This window comes from Oncorhynchus mykiss, chromosome 19, assembly GCF_057628025.1.
Source record: "Oncorhynchus mykiss isolate SJ-2025 chromosome 19, ASM5762802v1, whole genome shotgun sequence".
NCBI classification, from domain to species: domain Eukaryota; kingdom Metazoa; phylum Chordata; class Actinopteri; order Salmoniformes; family Salmonidae; genus Oncorhynchus; species Oncorhynchus mykiss.
Window position 1 is genome coordinate 69,176,245 of NC_143040.1, and position 22,349 is coordinate 69,198,593.

At 44.8% G+C, this 22,349-nt stretch overlaps 1 protein-coding gene and 1 long non-coding RNA gene across 2 annotated transcripts in view; both read right to left on the reverse strand.

The window, feature by feature from the left end:
- The window catches only part of LOC110498401 (gamma-2-syntrophin), a 98,350-nt gene extending 80,065 nt beyond the window's left edge, over window positions 1–18,285 (reverse strand). The window contains exon 1 of the mRNA XM_036955239.2: window positions 18,094–18,285. Coding sequence (XP_036811134.2) covers window positions 18,094–18,162 — 69 coding nt within the window. The 5' untranslated portion in view covers window positions 18,163–18,285. The remainder of the gene's footprint in view (window positions 1–18,093) is intronic.
- Window positions 18,286–20,410: 2,125 nt separating this feature from the next.
- On the reverse strand, window positions 20,411–22,151 carry LOC149975307 (uncharacterized). Its single transcript, XR_016489122.1, has 2 exons — window positions 22,117–22,151; window positions 20,411–21,736 (listed from the first exon to the last, which is right to left on the reverse strand). It is a non-coding gene; the product is annotated as an uncharacterized LOC149975307 (long non-coding RNA).
- Between the last annotated feature and the right edge of the window lie 198 nt (window positions 22,152–22,349).

Genomic DNA, 22,349 nt, shown 5'->3' on the forward strand with positions numbered 1-22,349 from the left:
CTGCCCTTGAATAAGGCAGTTAACCCACTGTTCCCTGGTAGGTCGTCATTATAATTAAGAATTTGTTCTTAACTGACTTGCCTAGTTAAATAAAGGTTACATTTTAAAAAGCTAAATCAACAAACAACAAATGGAGATTTAACGTCTCTATTTGGCTTGGGATGAAAGGCTTGGAGTTGAAGCAGATTGGATTGGAAAGGCATCGGTGGAGGGAGGGGGCATCGATGGCACAGCCAGAGAGAAGACAGTCTGACATACAGGCCCGGAGCATCAGTGCACCAAATCTACTTCTCCGACGGTCAGTTCCTCTATAGGACACTCTCCTCAGTGGGTATTGGTCTTTCATTGCCGAACAAAAACTACTACAAGAAAAACCAGAGGAAACAGCCACATGAGAAACCAGGGGAGAGAAACAGACACATGAGAAACCAGGGGAGAGAAACAGCCACATGAGAAACCAGGGGAGAGAAACAGCCACATGAGAAACCAGGGGAGAGAAACAGCCACATGAGAAACCAGGGGAGAGAAACAGCCACATGAGAAACCAGGGGAGAGAAACAGACACATGAGAAACCAGGGGAGAGAAACAGACACATGAGAAACCAGGGGAGAGAAACAGACACATGAGAAACCAGGGGAGAGAAACAGCCACATGAGAAACCAGGGGAGAGAAACAGACACATGAGAAACCAGGGGAGAGAAACAGCCACATGAGAAACCAGGGGAGAGAAACAGACACATGAGAAACCAGGGGAGAGAAACAGACACATGAGAAACCAGGGGAGAGAAACAGACACATGAGAAACCAGGGGAGAGAAACAGACACATGAGAAACCAGGGGAGAGAAACAGACACATGAGAAACCAGGGGAGAGAAACAGACACATGAGAAACCAGGGGAGAGAAACAGACACATGAGAAACCAGGGGAGAGAAACAGACACATGAGAAACCAGGGGAGAGAAACAGACACATGAGAAACCAGGGGAGAGAAACAGACACATGAGAAACCAGGGGAGAGAAACAGACACATGAGAAACCAGGGGAGAGAAACAGACACATGAGAAACCAGGGGAGAGAAACAGCCACATGAGAAACCAGGGGAGAGAAACAGCCACATGAGAAACCAGGGGAGAGAAACAGCCACATGAGAAACCAGGGGAGAGAAACAGACACATGAGAAACCAGGGGAGAGAAACAGACACATGAGAAACCAGGGGAGAGAAACAGCCACATGAGAAACCAGGGGAGAGAAACAGCCACATGATAAACCAGGGGAGAGAAACAGCCACATGAGAAACCAGGGGAGAGAAACAGACACATGAGAAACCAGGGGAGAGAAACAGACACATGAGAAACCAGGGGAGAGAAACAGACACATGAGAAACCAGGGGAGAGAAACAGACACATGAGAAACCAGGGGAGAGAAACAGACACATGAGAAACCAGGGGAGAGAAACAGACACATGAGAAACCAGGGGAGAGAAACAGACACATGAGAAACCAGGGGAGAGAAACAGCCACATGAGAAACCAGGGGAGAGAAACAGACACATGAGAAACCAGGGGAGAGAAACAGACACATGAGAAACCAGGGGAGAGAAACAGACACATGAGAAACCAGGGGAGAGAAACAGCCACATGATAAACCAGGGGAGAGAAACAGCCACATGAGAAACCAGGGGAGAGAAACAGACACATGAGAAACCAGGGGAGAGAAACAGCCACATGATAAACCAGGGGAGAGAAACAGACACATGAGAAACCAGGGGAGAGAAACAGCCACATGATAAACCAGGGGAGAGAAACAGACACATGATAAACCAGGGGAGAGAAACAGACACATGAGAAACCAGGGGAGAGAAACAGACACATGAGAAACCAGGGGAGAGAAACAGCCACATGAGAAACCAGGGGAGAGAAACAGCCACATGATAAACCAGGGGAGAGAAACAGCCACATGAGAAACCAGGGGAGAGAAACAGACACATGAGAAACCAGGGGAGAGAAACAGACACATGAGAAACCAGGGGAGAGAAACAGACACATGAGAAACCAGGGGAGAGAAACAGACACATGAGAAACCAGGGGAGAGAAACAGACACATGAGAAACCAGGGGAGAGAAACAGACACATGAGAAACCAGGGGAGAGAAACAGACACATGAGAAACCAGGGGAGAGAAACAGACACATGAGAAACCAGGGGAGAGAAACAGACACATGAGAAACCAGGGGAGAGAAACAGACACATGAGAAACCAGGGGAGAGAAACAGACACATGAGAAACCAGGGGAGAGAAACAGACACATGAGAAACCAGGGGAGAGAAACAGACACATGAGAAACCAGGGGAGAGAAACAGACACATGAGAAACCAGGGGAGAGAAACAGACACATGAGAAACCAGGGGAGAGAAACAGACACATGAGAAACCAGGGGAGAGAAACAGACACATGAGAAACCAGGGGAGAGAAACAGACACATGAGAAACCAGGGGAGAGAAACAGACACATGAGAAACCAGGGGAGAGAAACAGACACATGAGAAACCAGGGGAGAGAAACAGACACATGAGAAACCAGGGGAGAGAAACAGACACATGAGAAACCAGGGGAGAGAAACAGACACATGAGAAACCAGGGGAGAGAAACAGACACATGAGAAACCAGGGGAGAGAAACAGACACATGAGAAACCAGGGGAGAGAAACAGACACATGAGAAACCAGGGGAGAGAAACAGACACATGAGAAACCAGGGGAGAGAAACAGACACATGAGAAACCAGGGGAGAGAAACAGACACATGAGAAACCAGGGGAGAGAAACAGACACATGAGAAACCAGGGGAGAGAAACAGCCACATGAAAAACCAGGGGAGAGAAACAGCCACATGAGAAACCAGGGGAGAGAAACAGCCACATGAGAAACCAGGGGAGAGAAACAGCCACATGAGAAACCAGGGGAGAGAAACAGCCACATGAAAAACCAGGGGAGAGAAACAGCCACATGAGAAACAGACACATGATAAACCAGGGGAGAGAAACAGACACATGATAAACCAGGGGAGAGAAACAGCCACATGAGAAACCAGGGGAGAGAAACAGCCACATGAAAAACCAGGGGAGAGAAACAGCCACATGAGAAACAGACACATGAGAAACCAGGGGAGAGAAACAGACACATGAGAAACCAGGGGAGAGAAACAGACACATGAGAAACCAGGGGAGAGAAACAGACACATGATAAACCAGGGGAGAGAAACAGCCACATGAGAAACCAGGGGAGAGAAACAGCCACATGAAAAACCAGGGGAGAGAAACAGCCACATGAGAAACAGACACATGATAAACCAGGGGAGAGAAACAGACACATGAGAAACCAGGGGAGAGAAACAGCCACATGAGAAACCAGGGGAGAGAAACAGCCACATGAGAAACCAGGGGAGAGAAACAGCCACATGAGAAACCAGGGGAGAGAAACAGACACATGAGAAACCAGGGGAGAGAAACAGCCACATGAGAAACCAGGGGAGAGAAACAGCCACATGAGAAACCAGGGGAGAGAAACAGCCACATGAGAAACCAGGGGAGAGAAACAGACACATGAGAAACCAGGGGAGAGAAACAGACACATGAGAAACCAGGGGAGAGAAACAGCCACATGAAAAACCAGGGGAGAGAAACAGCCACATGAGAAACAGACACATGATAAACCAGGGGAGAGAAACAGACACATGAGAAACCAGGGGAGAGAAACAGCCACATGATAAACCAGGGGAGAGAAACAGCCACATGAGAAACAGACACATGATAAACCAGGGGAGAGAAACAGCCACATGATAAACCAGGGGAGAGAAACAGCCACATGAGAAACAGACACATGATAAAACAGGGGAGAGAAACAGCCACATGATAAACCAGGGGAGAGAAACAGCCACATGAGAAACAGACACATGATAAACCAGGGGAGAGAAACAGACACATGAGAAACCAGGGGAGAGAAACAGCCACATGAGAAACCAGGGGAGAGAAACAGCCACATGAGAAACCAGGGGAGAGAAACAGCCACATGAGAAACCAGGGGAGAGAAACAGCCACATGAAAAACCAGGGGAGAGAAACAGCCACATGAGAAACAGACACATGATAAACCAGGGGAGAGAAACAGACACATGAGAAACCAGGGGAGAGAAACAGCCACATGAGAAACCAGGGGAGAGAAACAGCCACATGAGAAACCAGGGGAGAGAAACAGCCACATGAGAAACCAGGGGAGAGAAACAGACACATGAGAAACCAGGGGAGAGAAACAGACACATGAGAAACCAGGGGAGAGAAACAGCCACATGAGAAACCAGGGGAGAGAAACAGCCACATGAGAAACCAGGGGAGAGAAACAGCCACATGAGAAACCAGGGGAGAGAAACAACCACATGAGAAACCAGGGGAGAGAAACAGACACATGAGAAACCAGGGGAGAGAAACAGCCACATGATAAACCAGGGGAGAGAAACAGCCACATGAGAAACCAGGGGAGAGAAACAGCCACATGAGAAACCAGGGGAGAGAAACAACCACATGAGAAACCAGGGGAGAGAAACAACCACATGAGAAACCAGGGGAGAGAAACAGACACATGAGAAACCAGGGGAGAGAAACAGCCACATGAGAAACCAGGGGAGAGAAACAGACACATGAGAAACCAGGGGAGAGAAACAGCCACATGAGAAACCAGGGGAGAGAAACAGACACATGAGAAACCAGGGGAGAGAAACAGACACATGAGAAACCAGGGGAGAGAAACAGCCACATGAGAAACCAGGGGAGAGAAACAGCCACATGAGAAACCAGGGGAGAGAAACAACCACATGAGAAACCAGGGGAGAGAAACAGACACATGAGAAACCAGGGGAGAGAAACAGCCACATGATAAACCAGGGGAGAGAAACAGCCACATGATAAACCAGGGGAGAGAAACAGACACATGAGAAACCAGGGGAGAGAAACAGCCACATGAGAAACCAGGGGAGAGAAACAGCCACATGAGAAACCAGGGGAGAGAAACAGCCACATGAGAAACCAGGGGAGAGAAACAGCCACATGAGAAACCAGGGGAGAGAAACAGCCACATGATAAACCAGGGGAGAGAAACAGCCACATGAGAAACCAGGGGAGAGAAACAGCCACATGAGAAACCAGGGGAGAGAAACAACCACATGAGAAACCAGGGGAGAGAAACAGACACATGAGAAACCAGGGGAGAGAAACAGCCACATGAGAAACCAGGGGAGAGAAACAGACACATGAGAAACCAGGGGAGAGAAACAGCCACATGAGAAACCAGGGGAGAGAAACAGACACATGAGAAACCAGGGGAGAGAAACAGCCACATGAGAAACCAGGGGAGAGAAACAGCCACATGAGAAACCAGGGGAGAGAAACAGCCACATGAGAAACCAGGGGAGAGAAACAGACACATGAGAAACCAGGGGAGAGAAACAGACACATGAGAAACCAGGGGAGAGAAACAGCCACATGAGAAACCAGGGGAGAGAAACAGCCACATGAGAAACCAGGGGAGAGAAACAACCACATGAGAAACCAGGGGAGAGAAACAGCCACATGAGAAACCAGGGGAGAGAAACAGCCACATGAGAAACCAGGGGAGAGAAACAGACACATGAGAAACCAGGGGAGAGAAACAGCCACATGAGAAACCAGGGGAGAGAAACAGCCACATGAGAAACCAGGGGAGAGAAACAGACACATGAGAAACCAGGGGAGAGAAACAGCCACATGAGAAACCAGGGGAGAGAAACAGACACATGAGAAACCAGGGGAGAGAAACAGCCACATGAGAAACCAGGGGAGAGAAACAGCCACATGAGAAACCAGGGGAGAGAAACAGCCACATGAGAAACCAGGGGAGAGAAACAGCCACATGAGAAACCAGGGGAGAGAAACAGCCACATGATAAACCAGGGGAGAGAAACAGACACATGAGAAACCAGGGGAGAGAAACAGCCACATGAGAAACCAGGGGAGAGAAACAGACACATGAGAAACCAGGGGAGAGAAACAGACACATGAGAAACCAGGGGAGAGAAACAGCCACATGAGAAACCAGGGGAGAGAAACAGCCACATGAGAAACCAGGGGAGAGAAACAGACACATGAGAAACCAGGGGAGAGAAACAGCCACATGAGAAACCAGGGGAGAGAAACAGACACATGAGAAACCAGGGGAGAGAAACAGCCACATGAGAAACCAGGGGAGAGAAACAGCCACATGAGAAACCAGGGGAGAGAAACAGCCACATGAGAAACCAGGGGAGAGAAACAGCCACATGAGAAACCAGGGGAGAGAAACAGCCACATGATAAACCAGGGGAGAGAAACAGACACATGAGAAACCAGGGGAGAGAAACAGCCACATGAGAAACCAGGGGAGAGAAACAGACACATGAGAAACCAGGGGAGAGAAACAGCCACATGAGAAACCAGGGGAGAGAAACAGCCACATGAGAAACCAGGGGAGAGAAACAGACACATGAGAAACCAGGGGAGAGAAACAGACACATGAGAAACCAGGGGAGAGAAACAGACACATGAGAAACCAGGGGAGAGAAACAGCCACATGAGAAACCAGGGGAGAGAAACAGACACATGAGAAACCAGGGGAGAGAAACAGCCACATGAGAAACCAGGGGAGAGAAACAGACACATGAGAAACCAGGGGAGAGAAACAGCCACATGAGAAACCAGGGGAGAGAAACAGACACATGAGAAACCAGGGGAGAGAAACAGCCACATGAGAAACCAGGGGAGAGAAACAGCCACATGAGAAACCAGGGGAGAGAAACAGCCACATGAGAAACCAGGGGAGAGAAACAGCCACATGAGAAACCAGGGGAGAGAAACAGCCACATGATAAACCAGGGGAGAGAAACAGACACATGAGAAACCAGGGGAGAGAAACAGCCACATGAGAAACCAGGGGAGAGAAACAGACACATGAGAAACCAGGGGAGAGAAACAGCCACATGAGAAACCAGGGGAGAGAAACAGCCACATGAGAAACCAGGGGAGAGAAACAGACACATGAGAAACCAGGGGAGAGAAACAGACACATGAGAAACCAGGGGAGAGAAACAGACACATGAGAAACCAGGGGAGAGAAACAGCCACATGAGAAACCAGGGGAGAGAAACAGACACATGAGAAACCAGGGGAGAGAAACAGACACATGAGAAACCAGGGGAGAGAAACAGACACATGAGAAACCAGGGGAGAGAAACAGCCACATGAGAAACCAGGGGAGAGAAACAGCCACATGAGAAACCAGGGGAGAGAAACAGCCACATGAGAAACCAGGGGAGAGAAACAGACACATGAGAAACCAGGGGAGAGAAACAGACACATGAGAAACCAGGGGAGAGAAACAGACACATGAGAAACCAGGGGAGAGAAACAGACACATGAGAAACCAGGGGAGAGAAACAGACACATGAGAAACCAGGGGAGAGAAACAGCCACATGAGAAACCAGGGGAGAGAAACAGCCACATGAGAAACCAGGGGAGAGAAACAGCCACATGAGAAACCAGGGGAGAGAAACAGCCACATGAGAAACCAGGGGAGAGAAACAGACACATGAGAAACCAGGGGAGAGAAACAGACACATGAGAAACCAGGGGAGAGAAACAGACACATGAGAAACCAGGGGAGAGAAACAGACACATGAGAAACCAGGGGAGAGAAACAGCCACATGAGAAACCAGGGGAGAGAAACAGCCACATGAGAAACCAGGGGAGAGAAACAGCCACATGAGAAACCAGGGGAGAGAAACAGACACATGAGAAACCAGGGGAGAGAAACAGCCACATGAGAAACCAGGGGAGAGAAACAGACACATGAGAAACCAGGGGAGAGAAACAGACACATGAGAAACCAGGGGAGAGAAACAGCCACATGAGAAACCAGGGGAGAGAAACAGACACATGAGAAACCAGGGGAGAGAAACAGCCACATGAGAAACCAGGGGAGAGAAACAGACACATGAGAAACCAGGGGAGAGAAACAGACACATGAGAAACCAGGGGAGAGAAACAGACACATGAGAAACCAGGGGAGAGAAACAGACACATGATAAACCAGGGGAGAGAAACAGCCACATGAGAAACCAGGGGAGAGAAACAGCCACATGAGAAACCAGGGGAGAGAAACAGCCACATGAGAAACCAGGGGAGAGAAACAGACACATGAGAAACCAGGGGAGAGAAACAGACACATGAGAAACCAGGGGAGAGAAACAGCCACATGAGAAACCAGGGGAGAGAAACAGACACATGAGAAACCAGGGGAGAGAAACAGCCACATGAGAAACCAGGGGAGAGAAACAGACACATGAGAAACCAGGGGAGAGAAACAGACACATGAGAAACCAGGGGAGAGAAACAGACACATGAGAAACCAGGGGAGAGAAACAGACACATGAGAAACCAGGGGAGAGAAACAGACACATGAGAAACCAGGGGAGAGAAACAGACACATGAGAAACCAGGGGAGAGAAACAGACACATGAGAAACCAGGGGAGAGAAACAGCCACATGAGAAACCAGGGGAGAGAAACAGACACATGAGAAACCAGGGGAGAGAAACAGACACATGAGAAACCAGGGGAGAGAAACAGCCACATGAGAAACCAGGGGAGAGAAACAGCCACATGAGAAACCAGGGGAGAGAAACAGACACATGAGAAACCAGGGGAGAGAAACAGACACATGAGAAACCAGGGGAGAGAAACAGACACATGAGAAACCAGGGGAGAGAAACAGACACATGAGAAACCAGGGGAGAGAAACAGCCACATGAGAAACCAGGGGAGAGAAACAGACACATGAGAAACCAGGGGAGAGAAACAGACACATGAGAAACCAGGGGAGAGAAACAGCCACATGAGAAACCAGGGGAGAGAAACAGCCACATGAGAAACCAGGGGAGAGAAACAGCCACATGAGAAACCAGGGGAGAGAAATAGCCACATGAGAAACAGCCACATGAGAAACAGCCACATGAGAAACAGCCACATGAGAAACAGCCACATGAGAAACAGCCACATGAGAAACAGCCACATGATAAACCAGGGGAGAGAAACAGCCACATGAGAAACAGACACATGATAAACCAGGGGAGAGAAACAGCCACATGAGAAACCAGGGGAGAGAAACAGACACATGAGAAACCAGGGGAGAGAAACAGCCACATGAGAAACCAGGGGAGAGAAACAGCCACATGAGAAACCAGGGGAGAGAAACAGCCACATGAGAAACCAGGGGAGAGAAACAGCCACATGAGAAACCAGGGGAGAGAAACAGCCACATGAGAAACCAGGGGAGAGAAACAGCCACATGAGAAACCAGGGGAGAGAAACAGACACATGAGAAACCAGGGGAGAGAAACAGCCACATGAGAAACCAGGGGAGAGAAACAGACACATGAGAAACCAGGGGAGAGAAACAACCACATGATAAACCAGGGGAGAGAAACAACCACATGATAAACCAGGGGAGAGAAACAGCCACATGAGAAACCAGGGGAGAGAAACAGCCACATGAGAAACCAGGGGAGAGAAACAGACACATGAGAAACCAGGGGAGAGAAACAGCCACATGAGAAACCAGGGGAGAGAAACAGCCACATGAGAAACCAGGGGAGAGAAACAGACACATGAGAAACCAGGGGAGAGAAACAGACACATGAGAAACCAGGGGAGAGAAACAGACACATGAGAAACCAGGGGAGAGAAACAGACACATGAGAAACCAGGGGAGAGAAACAGACACATGAGAAACCAGGGGAGAGAAACAGCCACATGATAAACCAGGGGAGAGAAACAGCCACATGAGAAACCAGGGGAGAGAAACAGCCACATGAGAAACAGCCACATGATAACCCAGGGGAGAGAAACAGCCACATGAGAAACAGCCACATGAGAAACCAGGGGAGAGAAACAGCCACATGAGAAACCAGGGGAGAGAAACAGCCACATGATAAACCAGGGGAGAGAAACAGCCACATGATAAACCAGGGGAGAGAAACAGCCACATGATAAACCAGGGGAGAGAAACAGCCACATGAGAAACAGCCACATGATAAACCAGGGGAGAGAAACAGCCACATGAGAAACAGCCACATGAGAAACCAGGGGAGAGAAACAGCCACATGAGAAACCAGGGGAGAGAAACAGCCACATGAGAAACCAGGGGAGAGAAACAGCCACATGATAAACCAGGGGAGAAAAATAGCCACATGAGAAACCAGGGGAGAGAAACAGCCACATGAGAAACAGCCACATGAGAAACCAGGGGAGAGAAACAGCCACATGAGAAACCAGGGGAGAGAAATAGCCACATGAGAAACCAGGGGAGAGAAACAGCCACATGAGAAACAGCCACATGAGAAACCAGGGGAGAGAAACAACCACATGAGAAACAGCCACATGAGAAACCAGGGGAGAGAAACAACCACATGAGAAATAGCCACATGAGAAACCAGGGGAGAGAAACAGCCACATGAGAAACAGCCACATGATAAACCAGGGGAGAGAAATAGCCACATGATACACCAGGGGAGAGAAACAGCCACATGAGAAACAGCCACATGAGAAACAGCCACATGATAAACCAGGGGAGAGAAACAGCCACATGAGAAACAGCCACATGATAAACCAGGGGAGAGAAACAACCACATGATAAACCAGGGGAGAGAAACAGCCACATGAGAAACCAGGGGAGAGAAACAGCCACATGAGAAACACTGGTCTGAAATTGACGGCCTTCAGGATTCATGGTAACACTGGTCTGAAATTGACGCCTTCAGGATTCATGGTAACACTGGTCTGAAATTGACGGCCTACAGGATTCATGGTAACACTGGTCTGATATTGACGCCTTCAGGATTCATGGTGACACTGGTCTGACATTGATGGCCTTCAGGATTCATGGTAACAGTGGTCTGATATTGATGGCCTTCAGGATTCATGGTAACAGTGGTCTGAAATTGACGGCCTTCAGGATTCATGGTAACACTGGTCTGAAATTGACAGCCTTCAGGATTCATGGTAACACTGGTCTGAAATTGACAGCCTTCAGGATTCATGGTAACAGTGGTCATACATTTATGGCCTTCAGGATTCATGGTAACACTGGTCTGATATTGATGGCCTTCAGGATTCATGGTAACAGTGGTCTGATATTGATGGCCTTCAGGATTCATGGTAACAGTGGTCTGAAATTGACAGCCTTCAGGATTCATGGTAACACTGGTCTGAAATTGACGGCCTTCAGGATTCATGGTAACACTGGTCTGAAATTGACGGTCTTCAGGATTCATGGTAACACTGGTCTGAAATTGACAGCCTTCAGGATTCATGGTAACACTGGTCTGAAATTGACGGTCTTCAGGATTCATGGTAACACTGGTCTGAAATTGACAGCCTTCAGGATTCATGGTAACACTGGGCTGAAATTGACGGCCTTCAGGATTCATGGTAACAGTGGTCATACATTTATGGCCTTCAAGATTCATGGTTATTTTGACATAGAACTACATTCTCACACTAGTGTCATAAATTAATACATTGTTGAATAAATCTTTCAAATTACTTTTTTTTTTTTTTTTAAACGTCTGTGTAAATTGGCTTAAATGCTTGTGCATTATGGGTCAGCTAATAAGGGTAATATCAGTAACACTCTATTTTACAGACCACTACTTACAACGTTGACCTAATAACCTCATAGTAAATAACACTTGAAATGTTTTCTGAGATTAATTGACAACAACAACAAAAAACGACACCACATTACGCTTGGTTCCAGGTAGCTACCGATTGTGTGGAATTATTTTAGAAATACCAGAAACATTCCATAATTATTGATTGATTATAGAACTGAAGCACAGCATAGAGCAGTAATCACCTAGAAGTCAAATGGAACAAGAACAAGACTACAGAATAGTACTACTGAGTCCATAGTCCACATGCAGCAATGGATAGAAATGTTCAGTTCCAAAAGGATATGGATAAAAGACAAATACTGGGTGTTCTTGGCAGGTGTCACAATCAGTGCTTTTGTCAGGCTTGGTCTTTCATCCGTTTCCCTTTCATGATCTTTCAGTCTGGAATCAAAAATGAAGTCAATGGAATACAGGCAGAAGATGAAAAACAACACAGAAGTACTCATGGCAGCTTCCCCCTGGTTGGAGGTCATTTAAAGCTACCCTCGAGGGATAATGTCATGACAGCTTCCCTCTGGTTGGAGGTCATTTAAACCTACCCTCGAGGGATAATGTCATGACAGCTTCCCTCTGGTCGGAGGTCATTTAAACCTACCCTCGAGGGATAATATCATGGCAGCTTCCTTCTGGTTGGAGGTCATTTAAACCTACTCTCGAGGGATAATGTCATGGCAGCTTCCCCCTGGTTGGAGGTCATTTAAACCTACCCTCAAGGGATAATGTCATGACAGCTTCCTTCTGGTTGGAGGTCATTTAAACCTACCCTCAAGGGATAATGTCATGACAGCTTCCCTCTGGTCGGAGGTCATTTAAACCTACTCTCGAGGGATAATGTCATGGCAGCTTCCCCCTGGTTGGAGGTAATTTAAACCTACCCTCGAGGGATAATGTCATGACAGCTTCCTTCTGGTTGGAGGTCATTTAAACCTACCCTCGAGGGATAATGTCATGACAGCTTCCTTCTGGTTGGAGGTCATTTAAACCTACCCTCAAGGGATAATGTCATGACAGCTTCCCCCTGGTTGGAGGTCATTTAAACCTACCCTCGAGGGATCATGTCATGACAGCTTCCTTCTGGTTGGAGGTCATTTAAACCTACCCTCGAGGGATAATGTCATGACAGCTTCCCTCTGGTTGGAGGTCATTTAAACCTACCCTCGAGGGATAATGTCATGACAGCTTCCCTCTGGTTGGAGGTCATTTAAACCTACCCTCGAGGGATAATGTCATGACAGCTTCCCCCTGGTTGGAGGTCATTTAAACCTACCTTAGAGAGATAATGTCAGCAAATTGATGCTCAGTTGAGGGCCAAGCATCATTTGCTGCTTCAGTTTTAAATATCTAACTTGAAATGCAATCTGGGGCTGTGAAAAGTACACCTATTTATCTTACATTTGACTGTTGTGACCATTCAGGAATTCAAGGAGAATTACAATCCAGCATAATGATTTATAGTCAATATAATTTTAATAATAATAATAATAATAATTACAAAATCAGTAGAATCTAGTGGACACTTACGAAATGACAGATTTTAAAGGAGACGAGGCAGATAAGAAAAATACAAATAAAATAAAAAATCTCATTTTGAAATGCATGGGACATCATTAAAATTCATGAGGTCCCCCCGCCTTAGATCAAAATGAAAATGTCAATGAAAGATTGTTGGGGCACTAATAATTAAGCAACGGAGGAGTTGCATTTTAATTGACTAAGTAAACATCTCAGGACAATATTTAAATAGGTATCACCAAGCCGGTCTCAAAGGAAACATAGGAGAATCATTATCTGTTTGAGATTGTATTGCTTCCGACCAGTACATTAGAGGCTGGTAAAAGCCACCACGGTGGCTCTGGATATGACATTCTCAAAACAGATACTAGAGCAGGACTGACTTGTTTTAATATTAACGCCTGATTGATTTCCTGGCTACAACTCCATCGACTTTCACACTCCACTGGGGGTGTAATTACGTTTCTGCTGCCCATGCTAAAAGGAGGAGAGAGAGGGGGGGGGCACATGTTTTTTTTTTTTTTACTTCACAGTTTTCATTACAGCATAAATCAAAGGAGGTGTTTAAAATAAAGAATAATAACCGAAAAAAAACAAATCCTGAAGGCAGATTAGAACATAGTTTGATAGTACAGATACTGCTGGGCCTGAATATACCTCAGAATGGGTGATCAGTCCCTGGAGAATGTAACTGAAGTGATGGATGGATGGGGGGAGGGCAGATAGTGTTTTTCTCTATTAGCAATATAATGTGGGATCATCTACAAAACAAGACTGTAAACATTCGTCTAAAAAGACATAAGGGTAGTTTAAAGGTCCATGTTCTTCTACATCTGCATTGCTTGCTGTTTGGGGTTTTAGGCTGGGTTTCTGTACAGCACTTTGTGACATCTGCTGATGTAAATAGGGCTTTATAAATACATTTTATTGATTGAAAATCTACACAGAGTGCACAAAACATTAGGAACACCTTCCTAATATTGAGTTGCATCCCCCCCCTTTTGCCCTGAGAACAGCCTCAATTCGTCGGCCCATGGACTCTACAAGGTGTCGAAAGCGTTCCACAGGGATGCTGGCCCATGTTGACTCCAATGCTTCCCACAGTTGTGTCAAGATGCCTGGATGTCCTTTGGGTGGTGGACCATTCTTGACACACATGGGAAAAACTGTTGAGTGAAAAACCCAGCAGCTTTGCAGTTCTTGAATATACTCAAACCGGTGCGCCTGGCACCTACTACCAGACCCATTTCAAAGTCACTTAAATCTTTCGTCATGTCCATTCACCCTCTAAAATGGCACATGCACAATCCGTGTCTCAAAGCTTAAACATCTTTCATCTGTCTTCTGCCCTTCATGGTCAGTCTATGTCATGGAAAGAGGTGTTCCTAATGTTTTGTCAACTCAGCCTCAGATGTAATCATCCTAAAAACCAGACCCAACAGTGGAAATACAGGCTGTTGATCCCGTGGTGGGAAGAAGGTGAATGGTTGAACACCTTGTGAAAAATAGTCTTGAATCATGACTGAGATTCATAACAGAAGACAATTATTTTGTGACTAAAAAAAAGTGTTTTGCTCACCAGTAAATAAATAACCTTATCTAACAATCTATTTTCTTGTCTGTGAGCTTTAAGATACATTCAGGGACGCTTCTGAGCATGTATTCACTCACAGGAAGTCACTCCGTCATGCAACGTGACGGCTGCGTGACAAGAAATGTTAATGGGTTTTAACCTCTTTACTTCGTACTCTCTCTGGGTGCATTTATACAGGCAGCCCATTCTGATCTTTCACTGGCAAAAGAGCTGATCTGATTGGTCAAAAGACCAATTAGTGGAAAAAGATCAGAAATGGGCTGGCTGTGTAAACGCAGTACAGTACGTGCTTATGTCGGAAGTCTTACCGCTACTTATGATTACGTCAAATCTACATTTAACATCGAAGATCCAACTTTTGTCTCTCCAGGTCTTTCTGACATTGGAGGGTTATTTTCACCTATAACAAACAAAAATTTGGGAAATTCACTTTCAATAACGGAAGAATATCGGGGGGGGGGGGGGGGGGGGTTTATAAACATGAGTCATTTAACATCATGGGGAAGGAGAGGGGGGGACCAATGATGGAGAAATATCAGACTGAGCCTCGATCTCAGGGACAATGTCTGGCGTTTATACAGGCAGCCCAATTCTGATCCACTAATCAGTCTTTTGATTAATCAGATCAGCTCTTTCGACCAATAATTTAGCAACAAAAAAAAAAATGGTCCCCCTATGGGGAGTCACGACTTAAACTCGGGCATAGTTTATAAACCAGACCTGCATCCACTATGAGTGAACCGAGCCCATTGAAAACAAATACATGCCAGTCTTATTATTATTATGGTCAACTGTTTTAGGTCTATGCAAGGTGCACACTGTTTCAGGTCTATGCAAGGTGCACACTGTTTCAGGTCTATGCAAGGTGCACACTGTTTCAGGTCTATGCAAGGTGCACACTGTTTCAGGTCTATGCAAGGTGCACACTGTTTCAGGTCTATGCAAGGTGCACACTGTTTCAGGTCTACGCAAGGTGCACACTGTTTCAGGTCTATGCAAGGTGCACACTGTTTCAGGTCTATGCACACTGTTTCAGGTCTATGCAAGGTGCACACTGTTTCAGGTCTATGCAAGGTGCACACTGTTTCAGGTCTATGCAAGGTGCACACTGTTTCAGGTCTATGCAAGGTGCACACTGTTTCAGGTCTATGCAAGGTGCACACTGTGTCAGGTCTATGCACACTGTTTCAGGTCTATGCAAGGTGCACACTGTTTCAGGTCTATGCAAGGTGCACACTGTTTCAGGTCTATGCAAGGTGCACACTGTTTCAGGTCTATGCAAGGTGCACACTGTTTCAGGTCTATGCAAGGTGCACACTGTTTCAGGTCTATGCAAGGTGCACACTGTTTTAGGTCTATGCAAGGTGCACACTGTTTTAGGTCTATGCAAAGTGCACACTGTTTTAGGTCTATGCAAGGTCTAACCCCACCAGACGTGTTCATATCCTCACACAGGTTAAAATACCAAAACCAACTGTGAACCAACTATATTAATTTGGGGACAGGTCGAAACACAAACATTCATGGACATTTAGCTAGCTTGCTGTTGCAGGCTAATTTGTCCCGGGAGATAAAATAACAACCCAATGTTTATCTGTAATGAATATGGTTATTTTTATTACGGATCTTTATAGAATTTTGACCCATTTTTGATTCACATAAAAGTGTTCGTTACTCCGACGATTAATCCACAGATAAAAAGGGGAAACCTAGTTAGTTTTTAAGTTTGTTTTCTTTAATTAATCTCTCCTCGTTCAGCTTCCTTCTTCTGTGGATTTTATATGGCGGTTGGCAACCAACTTAAAAGGTGCGTTATCGTCCACCAACTGAACTGGGAGTGTGGACCTTGTTCATCTTTCCATTACCCACGTGGGTATATGCTCGTAAAAACCAATGAGTAAATGGGAGAGTTCTATATTAGCGCCTGGCTACACAGACACCCGAGAGCAGATTGGATGAAATTATTGAATAACATGCATGTTAGGCTAACCCAGGATGGGGACGGCAGGAAGCCTACACTCGTAGAAAAAGAGGTGCTTAGTAAAGCCATATAGGGTTCTTCTGTTTGTCCCCACAGGGGAACCATTTTTTTCCCAAAAAGGGTTCTTAGGCTGAGAATGATTCTAGGTCGAACCCTCTGCCTTGCAAAGAACCCTCATCTTCCAAAAAAAGGGTTCTTCATATGAAAATGGTTCTTGGTAGAAACCTATCCCTCTGCAAAGAATCCTTTTGGAACGCTTGTTTCCCTAAGAGTCTAGTGGTTGGAGCGCTGGGCCAGTAACCAAAATGTCACTAGTTTGAATCCTTGAGTTGACAAAGCCAAAACAAATCTGCCGATGTGCCCTTGAGCATGGCACTTAACCCTAATTTCTCCAAGGTCACCGTTGATAATGGCTGATCCCTGGCCGTGACCCCATGGGATGTGCAACAAAAAAACAAACAAAAAAAAAAAAAAACATTTCCAATTCACACATACACGCATGTGAAATAGCACAAATATAATAGAACAAATAAGCACCTACCAAATGTATTTAAAATTCTAATAGGCTTAGGGCCAACCTCAAACCTACATAGATGGGAGATGATGAACGTATGGGTTGCACCACAACTAATGAGTAAAATATCTCAGTGCAGGTATTCTTCATACCATCCCACTCTTGACAACATGTGATAATTGTCAATACAATTGTAACAACAAAAAATATATATATATAAAAAAATATATAAAAGTCATTTTATGTTCAAATAAGACTCAACCAGAACCATACAATAATAACTGATATGTGGTAAATAGTCTTGCTGCTTTCTATATTAGCCAAGTCTGGTATTAGATGAGATATTATTGTAGCCCTACTGGGATTATTATTTTTTTTTAAACACATGTGTATCATATTTATTGATAAACACAAGCCTACGTAGGAACAGTAGTTGTAATCCAATACGGGAACTCAATGAATGCATGAAGGCAGAACAGATTGTCAACGTTAACAACAAACAAAAACACGTTCTATGAGTGCAATATTTCTTCAAATGATCCTGCTTCTCAAGCATCCACGGTGCAATTATATACTGCTGTGATCATTTGTTATAAAACCTGACCTTCTCTTTACAGCAGAACTGGGGCATATCTGATTAAATACACTAAAACGTCATACATCTTCAGTAGGCTAAATAAAGGCAGCGAGACCCTCTACTTGCCCAAGTTGGAACCAAGAGGCTGGCTGGTCGCTCTAACAGTTCAGGTTGCTGTTTCCCGGGCACGTTCATTTCCCATACAGCCGCTGGCTCTGTCCACTGAACTCGAAGAGACTTTCATAAGTCATTTATCCAACAATAGTCGAGTAGTGCGGTTCAACTATGTCCCAGTCACCGAAAGAGGCACACGGACATACGGACAGACCGCGCATATAGCCTAGCCCCAGTACGCAACTAGAGTAGATAAGGAAGGTAGGCAGGCTACCGAGCTCAACGCTGCACTGTCTCCAGTCGCTATATCACATTTTCCGACGGTGATTATGGATCTGATAGATAGTCACGCAATACATAGCAACTATGAGAAAAACAAATCCACAGCTCAGTGTCAGATAGGTGAATCCATGATTGAGGTCGAAACAGCTTCCGCTGCTACGTTGTTAACTGCATTCTGTCGTTGTACTCGGTGAAACGCGGGACAGTCCAAACGTTGTCTTCTTCACCCGCTGCCTCTCCCTCCCTCCTCCGGCATCTTATTTTTAACCATTGCGATGGGTCCAGTAGGCCTATGGATTAACATAACTAATTTTCTCCTTCAAAAATGTTTACATTCTATGATTGACTTTAGTTGTATCCAAATGAGGCTTAGCAAAAGGAAATTGGGATATTTGTGAAGCAGAGATTTCATCAGATGTGATTTAATGCGTTGTGTTTATTCACCGTTTCATCTCTGTGCCATCAAACCATCTCCAATTTGGCATCCAAATAAATACACTAAGTTCATTTACAATTCAATGGGACTACTGGAGTAGCCTGTTAATCAGCTATCGGCCTATTGATCCAGATCTAATAAATACTCTCTGTTGTCATTAGTTTATAATAAATTGCATTTATTTAATATCAAACAAACAACGGATAAGAAATGAATCGAATTTGAATTTCCCATGATTCAAAAGTTGTGTGGTAGGCCAAATATGTCTAATCTAACACAATAGCACTCACAGGCCTGTAAACTATTCCTCTCAGTAATAAAGGACATGATTGACATTTACAGTCTAAGAAATTCATGTTGATTTTGTTATAATATACAGGGAGCAGAACTAGACTTCAAGACTCTCTGCAACATTCATTTTATCCATTCAATCCACAAACCAGATGTATTGTTGTGTTATTGTTGTTTAAAAAAACAAACATACAAAAACATTATATTGATAATGTATTTGTTAGAGAGCACTGTGTTTCTCTCGAAAGGTGTACAGGCAATATAGTTGCAATATGTTCTTTGTACACCAGGCTACAGTTTTCAGATTACCCTAGAGATTAGAGTAAGCAGAGGGGCTTGTTATTTTTTTCCACATTTCCCTCACCCTCAAATGGAAAAAGATCCCTCTTCTCCAGGCTAACTGTCCATGATGTGGATAACACTAATTGCAAAAAAATGTGGCACTATACTCTCATTTCAACCAATGTAGCACAATACTCAAAACAGTTATGTAGTATCTGATTCTATATGTTTGATTCAGTCTGAGGTTCTGAAATATGAGGGGATTCATTAGCACTGTTAGCAGGTCTATTTACATGGGACAAACTATTGTGTTGCAGTTTGAAGAAAATGTAATTTCTTGAGGTGAAAATGCAGTCTAACATGTCAACTCTGAAAACCTTTCCATTGTTGCAAATAGTAAGATCTAACTATGAAAGAGGAATTCCGTTTCTTTCGCTGAATAACTCTTATTGAATGAGTATTTTTGTAACTGGTTAAGGCATGGCTCTCCAACCCTGTTCCTGAAAAACTATTGATGTGAGAAATGGCGGTGGAAATTAATCTGAATACCAGTGTCTTTGGCTATGGTTCCACTCCTTGCAGCAGCGGCCCACCCATTAGGGCATTAGGGGCGGCGCCCCACTTGTGATTGGTCTTCTTTTTTTTCTTCTTTTTTTAATTTTTTTTTTTTTATCTTGTGATTGGTCAAAAAAAAAGTTGAACTATATAATATATTTGAAAAAATTTCACGGATTAAGTTTCAAATGGTCATAAAAGTGTGGTAAATATGTATATTTTCTTGTTTCAAATATATATTTTTGATAGCAAGCTGTTCAGTTACTTAATAATCTGTCCCTTAGTAAATGCCATCAGTAGCAGCAGCTCAGTAGCCTTGCGAACATCGCATACATTATTTTACCAGCTATTTGCTGTGAGGGGGGAAACTGCCCCAATGAACTCGCAGGATTTAATAGCATCAATTCTAACAGTACAAATCAAATGGACCATCCTGGTTTGACCAGTGTAGATTGCCTCTGCGTTGTGTTCTGATCGGTTCACGTATGACCAAAAAGATTAGAGTTGGTGGCGATCTTTTATTCCGATGAAGAAAAAAACAACATCCAGAAATGAAATGTTGTGCTGCCCTCATGCACCAACTCCTCTCTTCCAGATGGATACAGTAGACAGGGCTAAGAATAACAATTGTCTCGTTAGATAACAATACAATATAGTGCAATGTACAGTACAGCCTATGGGCATGGGCTAGCCAACTTTTATCATGTATAATAATGTACAGTATAGCCTATGGGCATGGGCTAGCCAACTTTTATCATGTATAATAATGTACAGTATAGCCTATGGGCATGGGCTAGCCAACTTTTATCAGTTATAATAATGTACAGTATAGCCTATGGGCATGGGCTAGCCAACTTTTATCATGTATAATAATGTACAGTATAGCCTATGGGCATGGGCTAGCCAACTTTTATCATGTATAATAATGTACAGTATAGCCTATGGGCATGGGCTAGCCAACTTTTATCATGTATAATAATGTACAGTACAGCCTATGGGCATGGGCTAGCCAACTTTTATCATGTATAATAATGTACAGTATAGCATATGGGCATGGGCTAGCCAACTTTTATCATGTATAATAATGTACAGTATAGCCTATGGGCATGGGCTAGCCAACTTTTATCATGTATAATAATGTACAGTATAGCCTATGGGCATGGGCTAGCCAACTTTTATCATGTATAATAATGTACAGTATAGCCTATGGGCATGGGCTAGCCAACTTTTATCATGTATAATAATGTACAGTACAGCCTATGGGCATGGGCTAGCCAACTTTTATCATGTAAAACAATGTACAGTACAGCCTATGGGCATGGGCTAGCCAACTTTTATCAGTTATAATAATGTACAGTACAGCCTATGGGCATTGGCTAGCCAACTTTTATCATGTAAAACAATGTACAGTATAGCCTATGGGCATGGGCTAGCCAACTTTTATCATGTAAAACAATGTACAGTATAGCCTATGGGCATGGGCTAGCCAACTTGTATCATGTAAAACAATGTACAGTATAGCCAACTTTTGGGGCTGCGCACAATTGGCCCAGCGTCATCCGGCTTTGGGAGCGGGGGACTTCCTTGGCTTGCTCTAGTGACTTCTCGTGGCGGGCCAGTAGTGCGCCTGCAAACTGACTTCGGTTGGACGTGTTTCCCAGACACATTGGAGCGGTTGGCTTCAGGTGTTAAAAGAGAAGTGTATTAAGAAGCGGCGCGACTTGGCGGGTCATGTTTTCGGGAAAGACGCACGACTCTCAAACTTCTGTCTCTCTGTTGGCGAGTTGCAGCGATGAGACGAAATCGTAACTACCAATTTGGGAGAAATGGGGGGGGGGGGGGGGGGGGGGATATAAATATCATAACAAACAAAAACACATGACATACCAGATAAAGAGACAAACGACATCCATAAATAAAATGTGCTGCCCTTGCGCACCTCTTTAATGTACAGATTAACAGGGGACATGAACAGCCATGCTAGCCCAATGACAACATACAGTAGAACGTACAGTAGCTGGCATGTACAACGTTCACAAATCAACAGATGAAAAGTTCATAAATGCATAAATATCACAATATACCGGTAGAACATCGTGATATTACAATATCACTGACTATATAAACTCACGTGTGTTTTTACATATAGGATTGATTCTGATTTTCATGGGACAAGTTCAGTGACCTACCTCTTCCACATGGATACAGTAGCCAGGAAAGAGGTAAAGGGGCAGTGGATATTTATGAGGGGGAAGGCAGAAGGAGAAGGAAGTGTGCGACATTAAAAAGGGCACTGACAACAACATGTACAGTAATATCAGGCATGTAAACTAATTCAGATTTTGTGTAATTATACAACATAAAATTCAACACTTGTTATATTGGGATGCTCAAATGTATGTCCGTTCAGTCAGAACTGGGT